We start from the raw sequence: 18,625 nt of genomic DNA, 5'->3' as shown, positions 1-18,625 counted from the left end.
TTTATATTGATATTGTTTTATTGTTGATATATTAATTTGATTTTGGAAAATAGATAAGTTATCTGATATTGTAAAATACATTAGATATACTGATAAGAATTACTCCAAGTATTTTGGGAACGATATCATACCATGTTTGTGTATGAAAGGCGTTAGAATTAGGTGGGGAAAACGGTGTTAGAATACAATTCTACGTCCTGCGTTCACCTGCTTTCAACTCCACAGTGCAGATCCGAGGAGTTTGTGGAAACCTTCATGTCCTTTTGAAGTCGCTTTCAACTGTTAATTCCTCTCTTCCTTTCTATTCTCTATTGTTAGTAGCTATACAAGCAAGCTTCAACGTACTACCAGGTACCTAATTTGCTCTCTCTCTCTCTCTCTCTCTCTCTCTCTCTCTCGTCTGAATGGAATCTGGGGTTGATCTGACTGCTTCTTCCGAGAGTTCTTATTCTGTGAACCAGTGCAATTTTTTTTTTTTGGTGATCTTTTTCGTTGCCCGGGAATTAAGGGACGATAATGTAACGTAGAAAAGCTCTTGTTCTCGGAATTATGGGTTTTTCATTCATGCATTGTTGTATAGAGTTTTGTGGCATAAGCACGATGATGCGCTACTCAATAATCTGCAGTAAAATGATATACTTAATAATGCAGCTATCAAAAGTTGTTAAATGTTTCCAATATTGGGATCTTATTTTTATACGATAAATGATAGTCTTGACAAATATAGAAATTCACATATACCTTTTCCTCTTGGAGGAGAGCAAGAAAATCCTTCCTTTGGCTGAGAATATAATCAATTACTGTTATTTGTATCTATATCTGTGACTTGCGTTGTTTCAGAATAATTTTGGAGCCTCTTTTTGTTATCTGTTTTAGCTTTTCTACAGTTTTTCAGATTACTTGACTACTTGGTTTTCCCCGCATTGTAGTGATGGCAGGTCTGGCTCCAGAAAGAACACAATTTGATGGTTGTCAATATGATGCTAAGATGACTGAATTGTAAGTCACTGTGCGAGATACTGTTCACTTCTTGCAATGCTTGGACTAATTATTTAAGTGCCTATGCTGTAATTTGACTTGTAGCAAACGGATTACTCAGGCTTTCCACTGATGGAGAAGAATTCTTCATCTCATATGATGAAGTTTACGACACTTTTGATGCCATGGGGTTGCAAGAAAATCTTTTAAGAGGCATTTATGCTTTTGGTATGTATTGGCAGAAAGTTCTTTTTCATTATCAATTCCTTAGGACAATTATCATCTATATGTTTTCTTATGCATATTATTTATCTAGAATTAATTGATAATTTCTAGCTTGACTTGGCTTGAGAAAATTTATGGTTAACAGTTTTTTGACATCAGGAAGCAAGCTTAGTAGTAGTTCTATAGAAAAGAATTTAGAGCGTGTTTGGTTTCACATCGGAAAACGCTGAAATCATGGTTTTAGTGTTTCTGACATGAAACCAAATCGCACAGTTAAATAATAACTTGTGATGGATCACAATTTCTGATATTTTCCCCTTGTTTTGAAGCTGTCTACATTTTTTAGCAAAGAGTTAGTACCGTATCTTTTAAAAATGAAAACAAGAAGAAATGCATTTAACATATTATTTTTGTTTTAAAGGTTTTGAGAGGCCATCGGCAATTCAACAAAGAGGAATTGTTCCTTTCTGCAGAGGTCTTGATGTGATTCAACAGGCTCAATCTGGGACTGGGAAAACGGCCACTTTCTGTTCTGGAATTTTACAACAGCTTGATTATGGATTGGTTGAGTGCCAGGCCTTGGTTTTAGCACTAACAAGGGAGCTAGCACAGCAAATTGAGAAAGTTATGAGAGCTCTTGGTGATTACCTTGGTGTGAGGGTTCATGCTTGTGTTGGGGGCACAAGTGTACGTGAGGATCAGCGAATGCTCCAATCTGGTGTCCATGTTGTTGTTGGCACTCCCGGCCGTGTGTTTGACATGCTACGAAGGCAATCTCTTTGCCCAGACCACATAAAGATGTTTGCCTTAGATGAAGCTGATGAAATGCTTTCACGTGGTTTCAAGGACCAGGTTTGTGAATTAGCTTATCAATGGTGACTGTTTTAACATTAGTTGTCTGTCATCATCCTTAGAGTTTCAGTCTCTGAAACATGTATACAGGGAAAATGCATGATTATGGAGATTTAACCCAAATTTTCTATGAATTACATATTGATTACAGCCAATCTAGTCTAGAACATGTGATCGTCCATGCATCACATATTCCATGTCTCAAGTCTTCTGTTAGATGGCATCAGCTTGTTCTCTTAGGCATGAGATTATTAATAGTTTGGTTTGTATTGCAGATCTATGACATATTCCAGCTACTGCCTGGTAAAATTCAGGTTGGAGTGTTCTCTGCTACAATGCCACCAGAAGCCCTTGATATTACAAGGAAGTTTATGAATAAACCGGTGAGAATCTTGGTGAAGCGTGATGAACTGACCCTTGAGGGTATCAAACAGTTTCATGTCAATGTTGAGAAAGAAGAGTGGAAGCTGGAGACATTATGTGATCTTTATGAAACGCTAGCTATCACACAAAGTGTCATTTTTGTGAATACTCGCAGAAAGGTGGACTGGCTCACTGATAAGATGAGAAGCAATGATCATACTGTCTCAGCTACACATGGTGACATGGATCAAAACGCTCGTGACATTATCATGCGTGAATTCCGGTCTGGCTCATCGCGAGTTCTGATCACAACTGACCTCTTGGCTCGAGGTATAGACGTGCAGCAAGTCTCTTTGGTTATAAACTATGATCTTCCAACCCAACCTGAAAACTATCTGCATAGGATTGGGAGAAGTGGAAGGTTTGGAAGAAAAGGTGTTGCTATAAACTCTGTGAGTATGGATGATTTGAGAATGTTGTCTGATATTCAGAAGTTCTATAATGTGACCATAGAGGAGCTGCCATCAAATGTTACTGATCTGCTTTGATGAGTTAATTTTTGTTCTCTGTTGAGTAATCAGGGCTTCTTTTTGACAAGTTCTATCTTCTTCTTTTGTTCTATTCTTTCTAAAATTTTACCGTTAGATTCAGAGGCATATGGCCATAATTTGTAATGGATTTAATACAAAATTCATTCATTTATTGTTGTATCTGACATTCCCTCTAGTCCTTCCCATGAAGGTTATCCTTTGCAGTAGCAGCACAGCACAATGTCATGGGCTTAGAGTCTGGCGTAGCACACAGCGCCCGTGCGGCATCCCGAGGACCTCATAATCCTCGGAACCAGCCTTTCCACATACAAATCTTACTGGTTTCACCCTGCCATGGGCTTATCAGGGAGGCGGCATTAGCCCCAGATCAGTTGTGCACTTAGCCCGAAGACTAAGGCAGAACATACCCAAATGCTAATGTCTCCCCCTTTTCCCATATTGTGCGAGGCTAACCAGTAGATCGTTCATTATATTAGTTTTTACACGGCCACGAAAATATCATTCATGACAACAAGCTCACTGATTTGAAAAATAATAATTAGCAATAATGTGCGAGTTTTTGTGTTGCTTTTTTTTGGTTGCAAGTTTTTGTGTTGCTTTTTTTTGGGGGGGGTGGGGGTTGTGGGAGGGAAGTTAATTATTTATTAACAAACCTTTAATATATGAAATGGAAAAATAATATACACAGACATGCATGCTATCAAGTGATTATTATATATAAAAGTATATCAAATATTTCATATGAATAAAGAATATAGATATTCAATCTCTCTAATCAAATTAAAAGCTTCAAATTTGCTTTTATAAATTTTTAGAAGTCAACTCACTTAAATTTTTTTACAATAAAATAAAGTTTCATATTTAAAATTAGATGATTGTGGCTTCTCACTAGAAAGAAGAAAGAGGGAAGTTTTGATGGACCTCACTTAATCTATGAGTTCCCCCAAACCATCTTTCTTTCTTACTCTATTTATACTGTGGGTGGCTTGTAGAGAAGAAGTCTGGATTAGATTTGAAACTAAATATCATTTATTACACACACACACATACATGGTTTGTAAAATGATGTGTTTTGTTGAGAAGCTGAAATTTAAAAATAGACACTTCATTTATCATTGTGATTCATAAAGGGGCGTGATGTGAGCACAAGTGGCATCCTATGTGGCATCCATAACTAGAATCCATTTAGCTTAATTAAGTCAATTTTTTTCCTATTTCTCCATAAAGGAGGATGGATAAATGAAAAAAGATGAATAGATGAAAGGATGGACTGGTGAAAAGACGAAGATGAATAAAATGGAAGGATACAATCTATTAGAAGAAACTTGGCTCTGATTACTAAATGATATGGAAAACCACCCCCCCAAGCCCAAGATAATCCAAATGCTTAGGATCTCTCAAACAAGGAATTCAACCCTGAATATCAATAAATAAGTTTAAAAAAAATAAATTTTTTATTCCATATGTCTTTTTATTTATGCTGTTTATATAAGAGTAGTATTTAAAGAAATAAAAAACTCATAACTCAACTAAGGCTCTCTATAAACCTTATAGATAAGTTAAATCCAAAAGCCCAAAATAGGCTATTAAGGCTTAAAATAGTACATAAATAAAACACAGGAAAATTAAATACAAACGTTCAATAAAAATAGTTTGATTGAAATAAACTAAGTAAACTCTAATAGTCCAAATATTCCCTCTAACTTTTTGACTCTTATTCTTAATGTCGTCATGGATGTCATTTGTGTTCACGTCAGGGCTGTCATTCTTTTTTTTTTTTTTTTGGTAGGGACAACTACCCAATAATACACACTCACTCATCCATATTTACAGTCATTCTCCATAGAAAGGAAACTCACACACCCTCCACAATTGCCCACTCTGGACTCAAACGCACGTCCTCCTCAAGGAGGAGTGCTGGTGCCACTGTGGCACAAGGCCATCTCCCATTAGGGCTATTATTCAAATACTTTACAAAGAAAAATTGTTTTTTATTGTTAGTGTTAAATGATGAGAGTATGCATGGTTGAGAAAGACATTGAATTGCTTATCAAGTAGGCTATCATCAAGAAGTGGGACAAGTGTGATTATTTTCTGCAAGATTGCTTCCAATGACTCTACTAATTATGCATGTTACCATGCATTTGACCTAAAGCTTGAAAGTAAAGTTTTTACAGAGAGACAAAATCATGCATATTTTTCAAGTGTTTGTTATCACTGCTTTTTAGGTTCAGCGCCATTGATTTTAAAACAAAATTAAAACCTAATAACAAATATGCAAAGTTTACTTTAAGTTTCATTCTTCACGAAACTCCCACAGCAAGTTTCTTCAAGAACGGAATGTTTGTAACTTAGGTAATGCTATGCATTATGAAAGATGACAAAGTCAATAACAGTATGCAAGTTTAGTATTTATACCTATCCCATATCCTTTTCTTTTTTTTTCGTTGGTATAGAGAGAGAGTAACAAAATTAAAAAAAATTACTGTAAAATATAAATAAGTCATGTTATTTACAAGTTATGAATAATGCAACTTATTTTAAATTCTTTTAAAAATACAAGCTTGCTCTGGTTATGATCTCCATGACTGAAGTACTAGTAATTTTTTTTATTCAAAATATTAAGTTTTCTGAACTTGAAATTTTGCCTTGAAATGTTGATCCTCTAGATTGAAGAAGCCTCCCACTCAACATGGGGAAAGCAAATTGGGGAACTATTCAAGATTTGGACCACAATGGACATCTCAAAATCAGTGTTTTGCATTTCTATCAACACGCATAATGGGTCTCTCTTTCAGGTTAGATTTTGTTCACTTTCTCCCATAAAATTCATTTCACATGTTTTTACAAAAAACAAGCCAAAAGGTTGAGGGAAAGTTACTTCTAGGTATCCTGATTTTAAAAAGTTTAACGACAAATCTTAACAATTATAGTTATTATTTTTAGAGATAAAACCTACTCCAACATTGGTGGGCTTATTATTATGTCTTAAAAAGTTATTATCAGGCTTTCCAAAGAAGTATAATTTTTAAAAATTTCAACCTAAACATTCTAAGATAAGAGTCAATTTAAAATTTTTTCAAAAAAAAACACCTCTAAATTGTCGAAAATATTTAGTACAAACCGAAGTCATTAACCCTGGAATAAATTCCAGCCAGAAGTTATCTCATAAATTTTGTTGGGAAAATACTAAGCAATTATCTTGGTCATGCAACTACCCTAAAAGCATTGCAAAGTTACATTTTCCTCGCCTATTGTACTGTTTTAAAAAGAATATAATTATAAGTTATTTTGCACTCATACTCAGGCCAGCATCATTTTTGTTTGTTAAGTAAATTTAAAAGCTTCAATAAGAGAGTAAGAGTGATCCGCAAGTTTGAATTTTTTAAAAAACTAATAATTATCATGGTATCATTTTCTAAATACGTACTGTTTTGATAAATCAAGTAAATAATAAGGAAAGATATAAACCTATAAAATTTTAATTTTACTAAACCCAAATTACACAACTTGAAAAAGAATAATGAATGTATGAGATATGTAAGATTCTAATGTGTTCTATTATCTAAATGATATTAATCTCACACGCACATAGATATTCAATTAATTCATTTATATTTTCAATGTCAAATGTAAAATATATTTATAAAAGTCATGAATATTGTAGTTTCCTTTTCACTCCAAAGATTTTTTCCCCCTATAATTATCTGGTATCAGATACTACTTGATTGGATTTGAATATTAACGGAGACGCTCATAAAGTAAAATGTTTTTTTTTTGTCCATAAACTCTTAACCTTACTAAGAGAGTGTCTAATCCCTTTCACTTATTTAATAGCAAGAGTTTAGGAAAATTCTTATATAGCCCGGATATACCATATCATTCATGTATTTAGATTTAGTACCTAGTACAAGCACTAACCATCTAGACTTTTGGAGTTCAGGTTAACAATTTTAAATTTATAGTCAACTTGATATTAATAAATAAGTAAGTTTATTTAAATAGTTAATTTGAATTTTAGTGACTTAGATAGGACGGGCACTTGGAACCCATTCTAAGAACATGCACTAAATCCAAATCGTCATTTATTTTTATTTAACAAAATTATACAAATTTAATTAAATAAAATCTTATGTGTTATTATCTTTAATAATTTTATTTTTGGAATAATATTCTTTAATTTTTTTATCTTTTTCCATCTATCGAATCAATTTATATTTATAATCAGCCAATATGATATATTTTATTAGATAGATTCTGAATAACTTAGTGTATCATGTTTATACAAGAATTTTCTCGACTTTATTTTGCAATAAATTAATAAAGATCCACGTGTACATTAACCGGTCTAAGTCCAAAAGCAAAAAGGCAAAAAGCTTCATGCAATTCTGCAATGTCAAGCAAAGTAGAATATGTGGCTATACCCCACACACTTCATTAAATAAATACTACTAATAACACCATCATCTTCTTCAACCGCTACTAATTCATACAAAACTTTGATTACATAAAGTAAACCTTAAAAGGCAAAGTACTAAACAATCATAACACAATTCAGGACGAGAGAGAGAGAGAGAGAGAGCAGAGAGAAAGAAAAAGCAAAACCCATCAATCATTTCTTTACTTTCCCCTTCATTTTCTCCTCACCTCATAAAGACATCCTCAGTTTTTTCCATTTGCTCTGTAATCTGAATATTTCCTCTGTCGACCATGGAATTCAGATCCAGATCATGCAGAGATGAAAGTTGTAACTCAGGAGGGAGGGGATTCCCAGGAAACATGCAAGATCTGCGGAGTTACAGTGCTAATTATAGTAATCAGAAGGAGGGGAAGATGAAGAAAGGGAAGAAAGTTTCAAAAAGTTGGAGTTTCAGTGACCCAGAAATGCAGAGGAAGAAGAGAGTTGCTAGCTACAGAGTGTATGACATGGAAGGCAAAATGAAAGGGTCTCTGAGGAAGAGCTTCAGGTGGATCAAGAGCTCTTATAACCATGTCATCTATGGATGGTGGTGATTAATACTTACTAGTTTGTACTTTTTTTTCTTTGAATTCTGAATATGTTCAACTAAAATTGTCTCTCTGTGATGTATGGAGTTTCATGAACTATTATGTTTATGTATGGAATGTCAAATGGTGATTTTCTGTTCATCTTTGAAGTATGGTTCTATGCTTTTCATTAGATTCTTTTTTGGGTAATTTTCAATTTTAATTATTTCAGAAAGCTGACTGGGTTTTGTGGGGATTAATCTGATTCTGTAACGTTTCAGCCTCTGATCCAAGTATGTATGTGCTTGTCTTCTTCACTATGATGGCAGTTAATTTTGACTGTGCGAGGCAGAGTTTCATGGATATCTCTATTTAGCTTCCTCTCAGAAAATTTTAAAAAAGGAATTGGCTATAAAAGAACATATCTGTGTAATATTTTCTGCGTATATTGAGACCCCCCCCCCCCAAAAAAAAATCTTCTTTCTCCACTTCTCTTTGCTTGATAGTTTTTGAATTATTTAGATTCAATATGAAAAGAAAAAAAATTATACCATATATATATATATATATATTTAACACCTCAATCATCTTTTCTTTCTAAAGTTAATGAAATTGATTTTTACATTAGCTTTTTAATAGTCTAATATTGTGCACTAGAAAATGATTTTTCCTATCTTGACATCTGAGTTGATGCGTACAATTATTATTTTTGAAGTGTTCTCAAGATATCAAGTCAGGATTATAATTTTCAATTTTCCATCCTATCCTTTGTGTAACTAATGTTAATACTAGCACAATTTATTGATTCAAGATCTCCATTTTGTAATAATAATTATATGAAAGAGTCAAATTGGACAAAAAAAGATGTTAGTTATAAATATAATTGTTATCTAGTCTTCTAGAATTAATTGTTTTCTTTTTATTTTTCTCGCCTCAAAATTTGTCATAAGAAATTTAGAGAGAGAGAGAGAGAGAGAGAGAGAGAGATGGTTGAGAACGAAACTTGTTTAATGAGATTCATTCGTCGGTACAAATTTATCACAAGCCTTTTACATTTAGGCCATTAAGCATAACGCTACAGCGTACTGGTTAATCACCTGAAACTTAGCCTAAAATTAATGTACTTACCGATCATTGATGCAGTTTACAAATTTGATGAGTTTAGAACTAAACTTTTATGTTCACACGTTTCACTAAACACTTCCATAAAATTAAAACTTATCAGGTGTAACTTTCACATATCGCATCAGCCTCATTCGCCCACCCTTTACATTGAGAGATCTCGGAAGATCTCACACGGAGAAGAGCTTATCATTTTAGTGTTAGAACTTCATTTTGCTCGACAAAATGAATCGTATGAAATGCGAAAAGCAGTTATAGATACAAACTATGACAATGCTATATATGAAGAGACGTAATCTATTCCAATATAAATTACAAGTACACAATCACCGTAAGCAAAATCCTAAGCTATATCAGCCCTAACCCGCATGTTTAAATGCCTACCCATTTCCAGGAGATTCTGTTCAAAACAACGCCAATCAAACCTGGGAATTCTGGCCAACAAAACAAAACAAAACAAAACAAACCTCTTGGTGTAGGTAATTCATGCTGTTCTGGTCAACAAAACAAAACAAAACCAGTTGATCAACTTTTGAAACTAAATATACTTGACGGTCAAAATCTCCAACTTCGTTGTCATACAAGAAACCAACCCATAATTATGTTCACATCTTGATCAGCGATCACAAAACCTTGCATTCTCCTACTTAAAAGTCTCACAGTAGAATAGTTTAAATCCAGATATTTGCCAGATATGATTAGAAATTCAAGACCAAATACAGTAAAGATGATGTAAAGCCAATATCAGTACATTAACAGTATTAACAAAAAGCCTTGATAACAGGCTAGAGATAGTCAGGAATCCACCTAAGCATGTCTTTATTGTATACTTCTTAAAGTGACTTCCCAACTTGTCGCAGCTTTCTTCGAACAATGAACAGCCAACACTCCGTTGAGTAAAGCATGTGAAAGAGCATGAAACTTTTTCAGAATTTACAAGAAAGACAAGGTACCAAGAGAGGCAGCTGCTAATACTGCACCCTCTCATCATTAAAATGCAGGCCCTCAATACCTCTGAGAGTTGAGTCGAAATTCTTTACATTTGACAAGTTTCTTCCAGATGAAGTCCGGTTTTGTTCTGATGAAATAATAGAACTTCTTTGAGCACCAGAGACTTTACGAAGCATTCCAGGACTCGCATCCACTGCAAGAGGGCGAGAGGGTTCAGTCTCACTGCCAACAACTGCATCACGACTGCCAGAAGCAGCACCTCGCCTTTGTGACCCACTTGCCCTGAAGAGAATGGAGCTTGACAACTGCATAATCAATACATAGTTAGTCAAAAGTTTGACATGGAATAAAGCGCAAAATAAAATTGACAGACAGACAGGTGTGACCTTCACTGACAAGAAATTGCAGCATGATCATAAAGCAACTAAGCAGATCAGGTCTTACTCACTTAAAAAATGCCCCAAACAAAACAAAAAGGCACATGTTGCTTTCATTGCCCAGGAAATATGAACTACACACACACACATGCATTAGCACATTACTAAAGTCAACACAGTAGGAGAAAACTCCAGCAACCAAATATAATTCGTCCAGCACAAGCTTGGACTCCAAAGAAAACAAAAATCGTTACCTGTTTTGCATTCCATTTGTACAAGTAAAGCCCACTGACAACAATGGTAAATGGGGGTTGGATCTTGGTAATTTGGTGTCTAATCTCCCCAATGGCTAAGTGGCTATGGTGGTTTCTTTTGGAGCCTGAATCTTTATGGCATGAGTTTATAAGGGCAAATATGGAGTTTATCAGAATGGTTAGAACTCCAACAAAGGGATTGCTGCTGCTAATGTAAACCCCTGAAATGATTTCTCTCAGGTATATCGTTTCCTATTACCCCTGATTGCTTCTTGAGTTGGGAATGGTTCTTGCTTTCAGCTTTGAGAGAACCACTGGATGTTAATTCATCTTTAGAAGTCCGTGAATTTATCAGTTTATCCACATCAATCAATGCTCCATTTGCAGGTTTTCTAACCATTCTAAATAATAAGTCTTCATAAAATTTTCATAACATTCTTGCTTTATCATGCCATGCTTCTACTATACCTGGTAGAAGGATTTGGAATTTGGATTCTTTAGGTTCTTATTCTTGTTCTCTATATTTTTTGTTCAAAGTCCAAAAGCACAATGCTTTTCATCATCAAAGTTTCCTAGAGAGCCTAGAAAAGCCAAGGCTCCCTGATGGAATTCAGGCTTTTATGATTATTCAGCAAGCTCATACTTTACTATAATGAGGAATAAGGACTATCACATCAGTTGAGAGAAAACTATCAATGACGCTAGTGATGAAAAAGAAAGAAAACTTGAAATGGAATAACCCTACCCTGGTGTTGGAGAGACAAGGCCCCCTCAACTACCAGCTAGGAATGTTGCACCTCCCTCAAATCCTCATCTCTCCCATGATAGTCCCCCCTCCCCTCTCTCCCTACCTGGGCCCAGCCCTGCTTGCTCCTTGCATAAACCAAGCATGTCAAAGACTCTTATTGGGTAGGTTTCTTCCTTGTAGTGAAAATCAGAAAGTAGTAAAAGATGAAAAACGCCCCCAATGCACCATACTTGTAAAATGCCTGAGGTGAGAAGCACTAAAGAGAACAAGACAAATAGACAAAAAATAGATAAATGTAAATTGAAATAACTCTGTACATATATTTTCTGAAAAAGTGACATGAACAAAAAATAGATGAATAGTGTGCTGATCCCAATATGTGGAACTTTCATATAGTATTTTATAGATTTTAGGCTCGGACTTTCAATCCAACTCCTTCATATGTCTAACATGCCTAAGGTGGGACTTTCTCCATCAAATGTCCAAGGCGCCTAAGGTGGGACTTTCTTCATGTAGAAGTGTCAAAGGCACTCGCCTTTTGGTGCCTTGATACAGCAAGTGCTCTCATACTATGAGAGGCACTAGAGTCATTTGGCTTCTCACCGACGCGCCTCAGGCACTGAGGTGAGCACCTTTAACATCAGCATATGCTTCCCCATATCCCCATTCCCTCTAAGGTAAAGCCCTTTTATTAGACTAAAGGAGATGAAGGCCCAATACGCCTATCTTTTCACGTGATTTGGACTCATTTGATATCATAACATAGAATGGAGTAGAAACGAAAATGGGGTCCTGCAAGGATTTTGTGTATTTCTTTTTTTTTTTTTTCCTGGGTAATGAGACAAATAAAGAGAAGACTACAATGGTAAAGTAATACTTTGAGTAACTGAAATTCCCAGCAGTGATTCCACCATCTTTGGAGACAAACCCAGAAGGAGTTAACTCATGGTGGAACGCATTCTAACATTGCCCTGTTTCCCCCTTTTTAGTGAAGTCTGAATAATATATATGCAACTTTACTTGGCCCCTTGGCAATCCAAAATAAAAAGTTCAGAATCATTCCAAAACGCATTAACAAGTTTTGAAACACTTTGAAATGGTTCAAGAACTTATCAGGAATATTGTGATGTCAAAAGAGATCCAAATTGGTATCTCCTTCCTGCCACTGACAACCTAGCCCAATAGGACAAGAGGTGGCTCCCCTTCCCACCAATATTTGTCACTAGAAGATATGCAGATTGGTAGCTTGGTAGGGATATCTTATTTTTCATTTCAAATACTTGTTTGAAACTCAATTTTCTTTCATGTTGTTTAACCTTTATGCTAATTATATTGAATGTGTGCGCGCAAAGCTTAGTTTTTCATTCCCTTATGGGTTAAAGCCACTGGTTTTCATTTTTACGAGGGCTTCCAATGAGGATTTGCCAATGGATTGGACTCCTCATTTTAGCTAATGAACCCACCATTTTTTCTTTGATTTCCAAGGACTCATTGTCCTCCTTTTTGTAAAGCTCATCTCTTCTATTCAATAAATTCTTTTTTCTATCCAAAGAAAAAAGAAATCAACTTTAATCCTTCAACTTTGTTCAAGAAATACACCCAAAGGAAGAAAATCCCAAGCAGTGAAACATACACACCATAGCATCTTTAGAACCAGTCAAGTCACTTGTAACTGGGGCTTTTTGCCTTGGTAAAATGCCATCATTTGCAATAGGGCCAGAGTTTCTCCTCCGAGTAGGATCCGATGAAGTCCAACCAGTGTGCCTACTATCTTCCCCGCCTACAATCAAGTCAATATGCTGTAAAATACACAATAATGAATCACAAAAGAAAATATTTAAGACTAAGCCAAAAAAACAGAAAAAAAGATAACCTTGTAACAATAATCATTTTGCAGATATTATAAATTTTATTCACTCATCAAGATGGAGGAAGTCAACCTAGTATCAAATAGTCAACTAAGAGGCAAAATGAAGGAAAAACGGCTTTACTCATCTTCAAGGTGTTTTGATTAAAGATCAAACAATATACTTCATAGATCAATAATATAAGAATCAAAGCAACAATCTAAACACACAAGCATATACCTAAATGTCTATCAGCATTTGCAACCGTTGGTGGCATGCCAGAACTTGGTCCAACACCAGGAACCTGTGAGTGACATTTCTAACCAAGATCACCAACTGTCAACAAGCAAAGAAAACAACCAAAATGCAAATGTCACTTACAATACCACGTGCAGGAGGAGTGGGAACTTGAGATTGCTGATATTTCAAAATGGTCCAGTCAAAGACATAATCAAACTGAAATCCTGGTGAAACCAGAAAATAATAAGAATAATGGCATGAAATAAATAACAAAACTGTCTGTAAAGAAATACGATCATCAAGGACAACTTATAATCCACAAATTGCATAAAAATTATAGCAAAAAGAAGCATCAAACCTTCACGAATAAAAAGGTCACGGAAAAGCCTCTTTAGATAAGCATAATCAGGTTTATCATCAAACCGAAGTGACCGACAATAATGGAAGTAAGATGCAAATTCTGAAGGATAACCACGGCAGAGTGCCTACAGAAAGGGTAGTCCACATTCAGTTAAAATATAAATATTGTTGACAAAATTACAAATAATATGTATGATCAGTCTTAGCATGCAAGTTTACCTCAATAGAAGTAGAAACTTTCTTCTCACTGATCTTTTCATACTTTTGCTTCTTAGTACCAGCTTTCAGTCCCTGCCAAGGAAGACTATAAAAATAACATGTCAAAATTTAATGCAGAAAAGGGAAAAGAGGTATAAGTAGTAGCACAGGCACAAGGAGGTTTACCTTCCTCTCAAAAAATACATAAGAACGTATCCAAGAGACTCTAAATCATCCCTACGACTTTGCTCTAACAAAGAATAAAAGGACATTATTCAAAATCATAATCACTTACAAGCTTACCACAATACATACAAAAGAAAGGGGATATCTTATGGGATAAATACCAATTCCAAGATGAGTGTTCATGCTAGCATATCTTGCAGTTCCTGTTAAATTCTTATTCTCTCTGCAAAAGTTTACAGCATGATTAATTATCACAAACAGCAGAGAAGTACACTGCTACTTGAAGCTGCCAAAAACAGATGTTATATCAATGTGAATAGTTTAAAAACTAATTTCAAGATATTCATAATAAAAATTAATATAAAAACATACATTACAAGAGTGTGCATACATCTCAAAGGGAAAATTACCATTGGGTACAATAAAATAGGCTTGTAAGTTGCAACCTAGCAGCAATAATTTAAAAAAAAAAAACAAATCAATAAGAATAGTTACCTGTAAGGAATATGCTGATGAGTAGAAGTGTCTCTATATTTCTTAGCAAGACCAAAGTCAATGATGTACACCTACAATAGGGGCAACTAAGAAAATTATACATCCATATAAAATACGATATAAGACACAATATAATAAAGTATTATAAATAAGCAAGAATCAAATTAATACTTGATTTGCACGCCTCCCTAAGCCCATGAGGAAGTTGTCTGGCTTGATGTCACGATGTAAAAATGATTTGGAATGGACAAATTCAACTCGATTTATCTGCCAATAGTTCAAGGTTGCCACATTAAGTAAAAAGAAAAAAATATGGAATGGAATATAACAGAAAAAATGATCATTGGTATGGGAACCCTACCATCTGATCAGCAAGCATGAGAACAGTTTTGAGGGACAACTTCCGACTACAAAAATTGAATAAATCTTCAAGACTAGGCCCCAATAAATCCATTACAAGCACATTGTAGTCTCCTTCAACACCAAACCATTTCAAGTTTGGGATTCCAGCTGACAAATACACGTAGCCAAGTAGAAATTGTTTAAGCTAAGGGAGTAACATGGAGCCTGTGACAATCAAAGAAATCCAGCAGGCAGAAATATTGTGACAAGAGTCATTACTTCCTCCTTGTAGTATCTTATACAACTTCGATTCATACAACAGTTGCGGGTGCTTGGTCTTGACATTTTCCTGAGTCAAAGGCAAAGGGGAGGAAAACATTTCATTAAACACAACCCCTTATACCAAACATAGATATCCAAGAAGTGACTTAAAAATGATGATAAAACAAAGCATTGCATGAAGAAAAGGATCCAAGAAATTAAGTTCAGGCCTCAGATAGAATCCTTCAAGTGATAACCAATGCTACAATTACCATATTCCAGCATAATGGATGAACAAATAATCAACTATCAACAAACATTCAGATGATCTAAAAACTTGAAATGCTTATCAATCCCTAGGGATCTAGAATAATAAGATATACATCAGATATGCAGGAGGCACCAAAGCATCTGGAGACAATCTTCTGCCTTTTTGCAACTGCAGTACTAAAATATAAACATTTTGAGCCTATCAACGAACTCCTCCCTTTACCAGAACTGATAAAGCAAACTACAATGAGATAACTACTAAGAAATTCTGAACAAAATACAGTAGCAGTATGGTACAATCATCTCTTCTTGTCCAGTACTCATTCTTCATCAAGTTCTCCAGAAGTTAAGCATAGCGGTCTGGGCATTCATAATGCATTAAACAAGTAAATCAAATTTATTACTTGAGTTGTAACGCATCTTATCGTACAATAAGAATCTACGATCAACTACATTTCTCAGCAGCATATTCCAGAATGCTAAAAAAAAAAAAACTAAATTAAGATATCAGTACAACGAGTTTAAACGAAGCTGCAACACGTTTTAAGCATTGAATGTCATTAACTATAATCCCGAATTCGCCCGTGACAAAAGTTCAAAATAAAAAATATCCATACTCAAGTAGGTACGGGTACTCACAAGCTTAATTGCAACCTCTTCATTTGTCTGAATATTAGTACCTGACGGTGGAAAAAAATAGAAATCAACAAAAATTCAGGAATTCCCAGCAAAAAAGAACAAATTAAAAGCGAAAGGAATCGAACTCACCGAGGTAGATCTCTCCAAACGATCCGCTACCAATCTTCCGGCCAAGACGAAACTTGTTTCCAACTCGAGGTTCCATCCAGCAAAATTTGATCACCGATCACGCCTAAACCCTAGAATTAAATCAGCGAAAAAAAATGTTTGGGGTTTATAACCCCACAGGAAAAGGAATTTTCATCAGAATAGAAAATTGGAAGCGAATCACCAACCACGGTACTTGAGGGACGACTTCAAGTGGACATTGCAGCAGAGAAATCCAAGGTGATGGAAGAGAGACGAAAAGGGGGAAACGGTGGAACAGAGAATTGGAAGAGAGGAATTGTGCTCATAAAAGTTTAGCGTAGGGCGGAGGACGGAGAGAGGGTGAAGAAAACCCCAGAGGGAGCGTCATGGCGCTTTGATCCAATCGATACGGATTTTCTCGGAGCTGAGCTGACGCTGTATGTTTCTCCTCCGCTGTTGCTTTCCTGTTTCTCCATCCGACACTGTTAAAACGACGACGTTGTTTTCATGAGTTTAGGCTTTTTTCATTATTATTGTTATTGTTGATCCAAATGAGTTTTTTCTTTTTTTAACCTTCAGTTTAGGCCTTATTGAACCATTATTCTTGTGCATCTTCCCCTTAATATTATCGTGAGCCAGTAAACTATGGAAATTTTCTTTTTCCTCAAGTATATGTGATCTTGATATTTTAAAAATGTGTTTATTTGGTTTAAAATGTATATATTTTCTTATAATTTTTTTTTTTACCAAAACACTTTAGTTGCTAAAAAATACTTGTTTTTTCAGCCACGTGGAACTTGCTCATACAATGGGGATGATAATTGGTAAAGATGGGGTCAATTATCAAAATTCAAATTCTTTTTCATACAATTCGAAAAATATAAGATTTTGTTCTAATCAAGCCATCTTTGTTTTTTGGCAGTGAGTAAGTACGCTTTCTCTGAGAGAAAATATTTGCCTCCATTAAATTGTTGCATAATTCAGTCAATTGTTCCATCCACAAAAGGTTTGAAACACATAAAAATAAAAATTTATAAAGTACTTTTAAAATGAGAGAGAATCAAATATAATGAAATATCAAGTCTGCTACTGAAAATTATGGACAAGTCTATTCTTATAATTTCACTGAATATTTCTCTCCCACACTTTAGAAGCAATCCATATTTTAATTTCATAAGATCCCTCAAACGTGGTTTATATGTTAAGTGGATGTATACTTGTGGAGTTCCCGCACATTCGAACAATCATTTGACTATTTATGTAAAGTCCTTGAAATTTTTTTGCTGATCAGTGACGATTGTCATTTATCAAAATATCTCAAAACCTATGTCAAGATTAATCTCAGCATGAATAGTTTGGTAACCACAGAATCTTTCCAATCCCGGAAAATAGGCCTAGTTCTCTTTAGTAATTAATGCACACTGGGAAGTGGGGTTCAGTGCCAATATTGGCAACTTTCTACTGGTTAATACAAGGGTTGTTGCTATCTTACATGGCTTTCACATGTGTTGCAACAATCGAAAAGTCAGTTTTTACCGATTGTGTGGAATTTCACCTAGACAATGATATTCTTGACCAAATTAGATTTTATTTTTCTTATATAAGGACAGGGGCGTGTCTTTAAGAATTTATGTATGGGGAAGTCAATTTTTATGCATATTGATTGACTGTTAACATTCTTGACTAGTTTAGTGATTTTTACACTTCTGATCATTCACCATCTTTTTATCTTTTTATAAGAAGGCCATGAATGACAAGAAGTTGTTAAATTAGCTTTTACTTTAACTTGTAATTCCTCTAACCAAAAAAAAAAACTTGTAATTTCCATTTGAGTAATTAATCATCTTTTTATTGAAAAAATAAAAAAAAATATCAATCAATAACTGTTGGAAGAAATTTATATAAATTAAGAATCATTTGTTGTCAAAACTTAAATGCATACTTATTAATTCGAGTTAGTTTTTTATCAACAAATATCTATTCAAGTTTTAAAAACAACTCATTTTAAATTAACAACTATCAATTCTGCCTTATTTTTCATTCGGATTTTCATAACAATTAATTCTTGACTGATATAAATTTCTTTCAGCTCCAACGATTCTTGATTGCTATTTTCCCAAAAATAAAAGAACAATTACAAAACAAAACATCCAAATCTCTAAAGGGATCTTATATCCCTTAAAAAAGGGAGGTATTTTGAAACACCTCATAGTTAGGATTGAAAACAATCAAACAAGCATCTCAGAGTCAG

General features: G+C 34.7%; 3 protein-coding genes across 4 annotated transcripts; 2 read left to right on the top strand and 1 right to left on the bottom strand.

Moving 5' to 3' along the window:
- The first annotated feature begins 250 nt into the window (after positions 1–250).
- On the top strand, positions 251–2,966 carry LOC129289407 (eukaryotic initiation factor 4A-10-like). Its single transcript, XM_054926168.1, has 5 exons — positions 251–351; positions 930–999; positions 1,100–1,206; positions 1,625–2,055; positions 2,331–2,966. Exons 2-5 carry the CDS (start codon positions 932–934, stop codon positions 2,964–2,966), a joined length of 1,242 nt encoding a protein of 413 aa, XP_054782143.1. The 5' UTR covers positions 251–351; positions 930–931.
- Positions 2,967–7,510: 4,544 nt separating this feature from the next.
- On the top strand, positions 7,511–8,125 carry LOC129289598 (uncharacterized). Its single transcript, XM_054926391.1, has one exon. It carries the CDS (start codon positions 7,680–7,682, stop codon positions 7,980–7,982), a length of 303 nt encoding a protein of 100 aa, XP_054782366.1. The 5' UTR covers positions 7,511–7,679; the 3' UTR covers positions 7,983–8,125.
- Positions 8,126–9,625: 1,500 nt separating this feature from the next.
- LOC129288213 (casein kinase 1-like protein 2) lies at positions 9,626–16,847 on the bottom strand. 2 transcript variants are annotated; one of them, XM_054924711.1, is made up of 15 exons: positions 16,581–16,847; positions 16,375–16,484; positions 16,246–16,286; positions 15,355–15,424; positions 15,095–15,243; positions 14,905–15,000; positions 14,734–14,804; positions 14,400–14,461; positions 14,239–14,302; positions 14,074–14,158; positions 13,853–13,979; positions 13,636–13,718; positions 13,495–13,558; positions 13,045–13,187; positions 9,626–10,333 (listed from the first exon to the last, which is right to left on the bottom strand). In XM_054924711.1, the coding sequence occupies exons 2-15, from the start codon at positions 16,448–16,450 to the stop codon at positions 10,046–10,048; spliced, it is 1,419 nt and encodes a 472-aa protein (XP_054780686.1). In that variant the 5' UTR covers positions 16,451–16,484; positions 16,581–16,847; the 3' UTR covers positions 9,626–10,045. The 2 variants fall into 2 exon arrangements, with proteins under 2 accessions (XP_054780686.1, XP_054780684.1); XM_054924709.1 differs by having other exon boundaries at positions 16,375–16,477; positions 16,581–16,846.
- Between the last annotated feature and the right edge of the window lie 1,778 nt (positions 16,848–18,625).

This window comes from Prosopis cineraria, unplaced genomic scaffold, assembly GCF_029017545.1.
Source record: "Prosopis cineraria cultivar Desert tree isolate PC_DT_omini unplaced genomic scaffold, ASM2901754v1 PC12, whole genome shotgun sequence".
Classification (NCBI taxonomy): Eukaryota; Viridiplantae; Streptophyta; class Magnoliopsida; order Fabales; family Fabaceae; genus Prosopis; species Prosopis cineraria.
The sequence above is the reverse complement of the archived record's forward strand: the minus strand, read 5'-3'. Positions and strand labels throughout refer to the sequence as shown.

Excerpts from the sequence above, each read along its gene's own strand:
- LOC129289407 (XM_054926168.1), top strand. The coding sequence starts at position 932 with ATGGCAGGTCTGGCTCCAGAAAGAACACAATTTGATGGTTGTCAATAT. Across the intron at positions 1,207-1,624 it reads AAGAGGCATTTATGCTTTTG|GTTTTGAGAGGCCATCGGCA; the intron begins GTATGTATTGGC and ends TTTGTTTTAAAG. Across the intron at positions 2,056-2,330 it reads CACGTGGTTTCAAGGACCAG|ATCTATGACATATTCCAGCT; the intron begins GTTTGTGAATTA and ends TTTGTATTGCAG.
- LOC129289598 (XM_054926391.1), top strand. The coding sequence starts at position 7,680 with ATGGAATTCAGATCCAGATCATGCAGAGATGAAAGTTGTAACTCAGGA.
- LOC129288213 (XM_054924711.1), bottom strand. The coding sequence starts at position 16,450 with ATGGAACCTCGAGTTGGAAACAAGTTTCGTCTTGGCCGGAAGATTGGT. Across the intron at positions 14,159-14,238 it reads ATGTATTTTTTGAGAGGAAG|TCTTCCTTGGCAGGGACTGA; the intron begins GTAAACCTCCTT and ends TTATTTTTATAG. Across the intron at positions 10,334-13,044 it reads CTGGTTCTAAAGATGCTATG|TTGTCAAGCTCCATTCTCTT; the intron begins GTGTGTATGTTT and ends TTGATTATGCAG.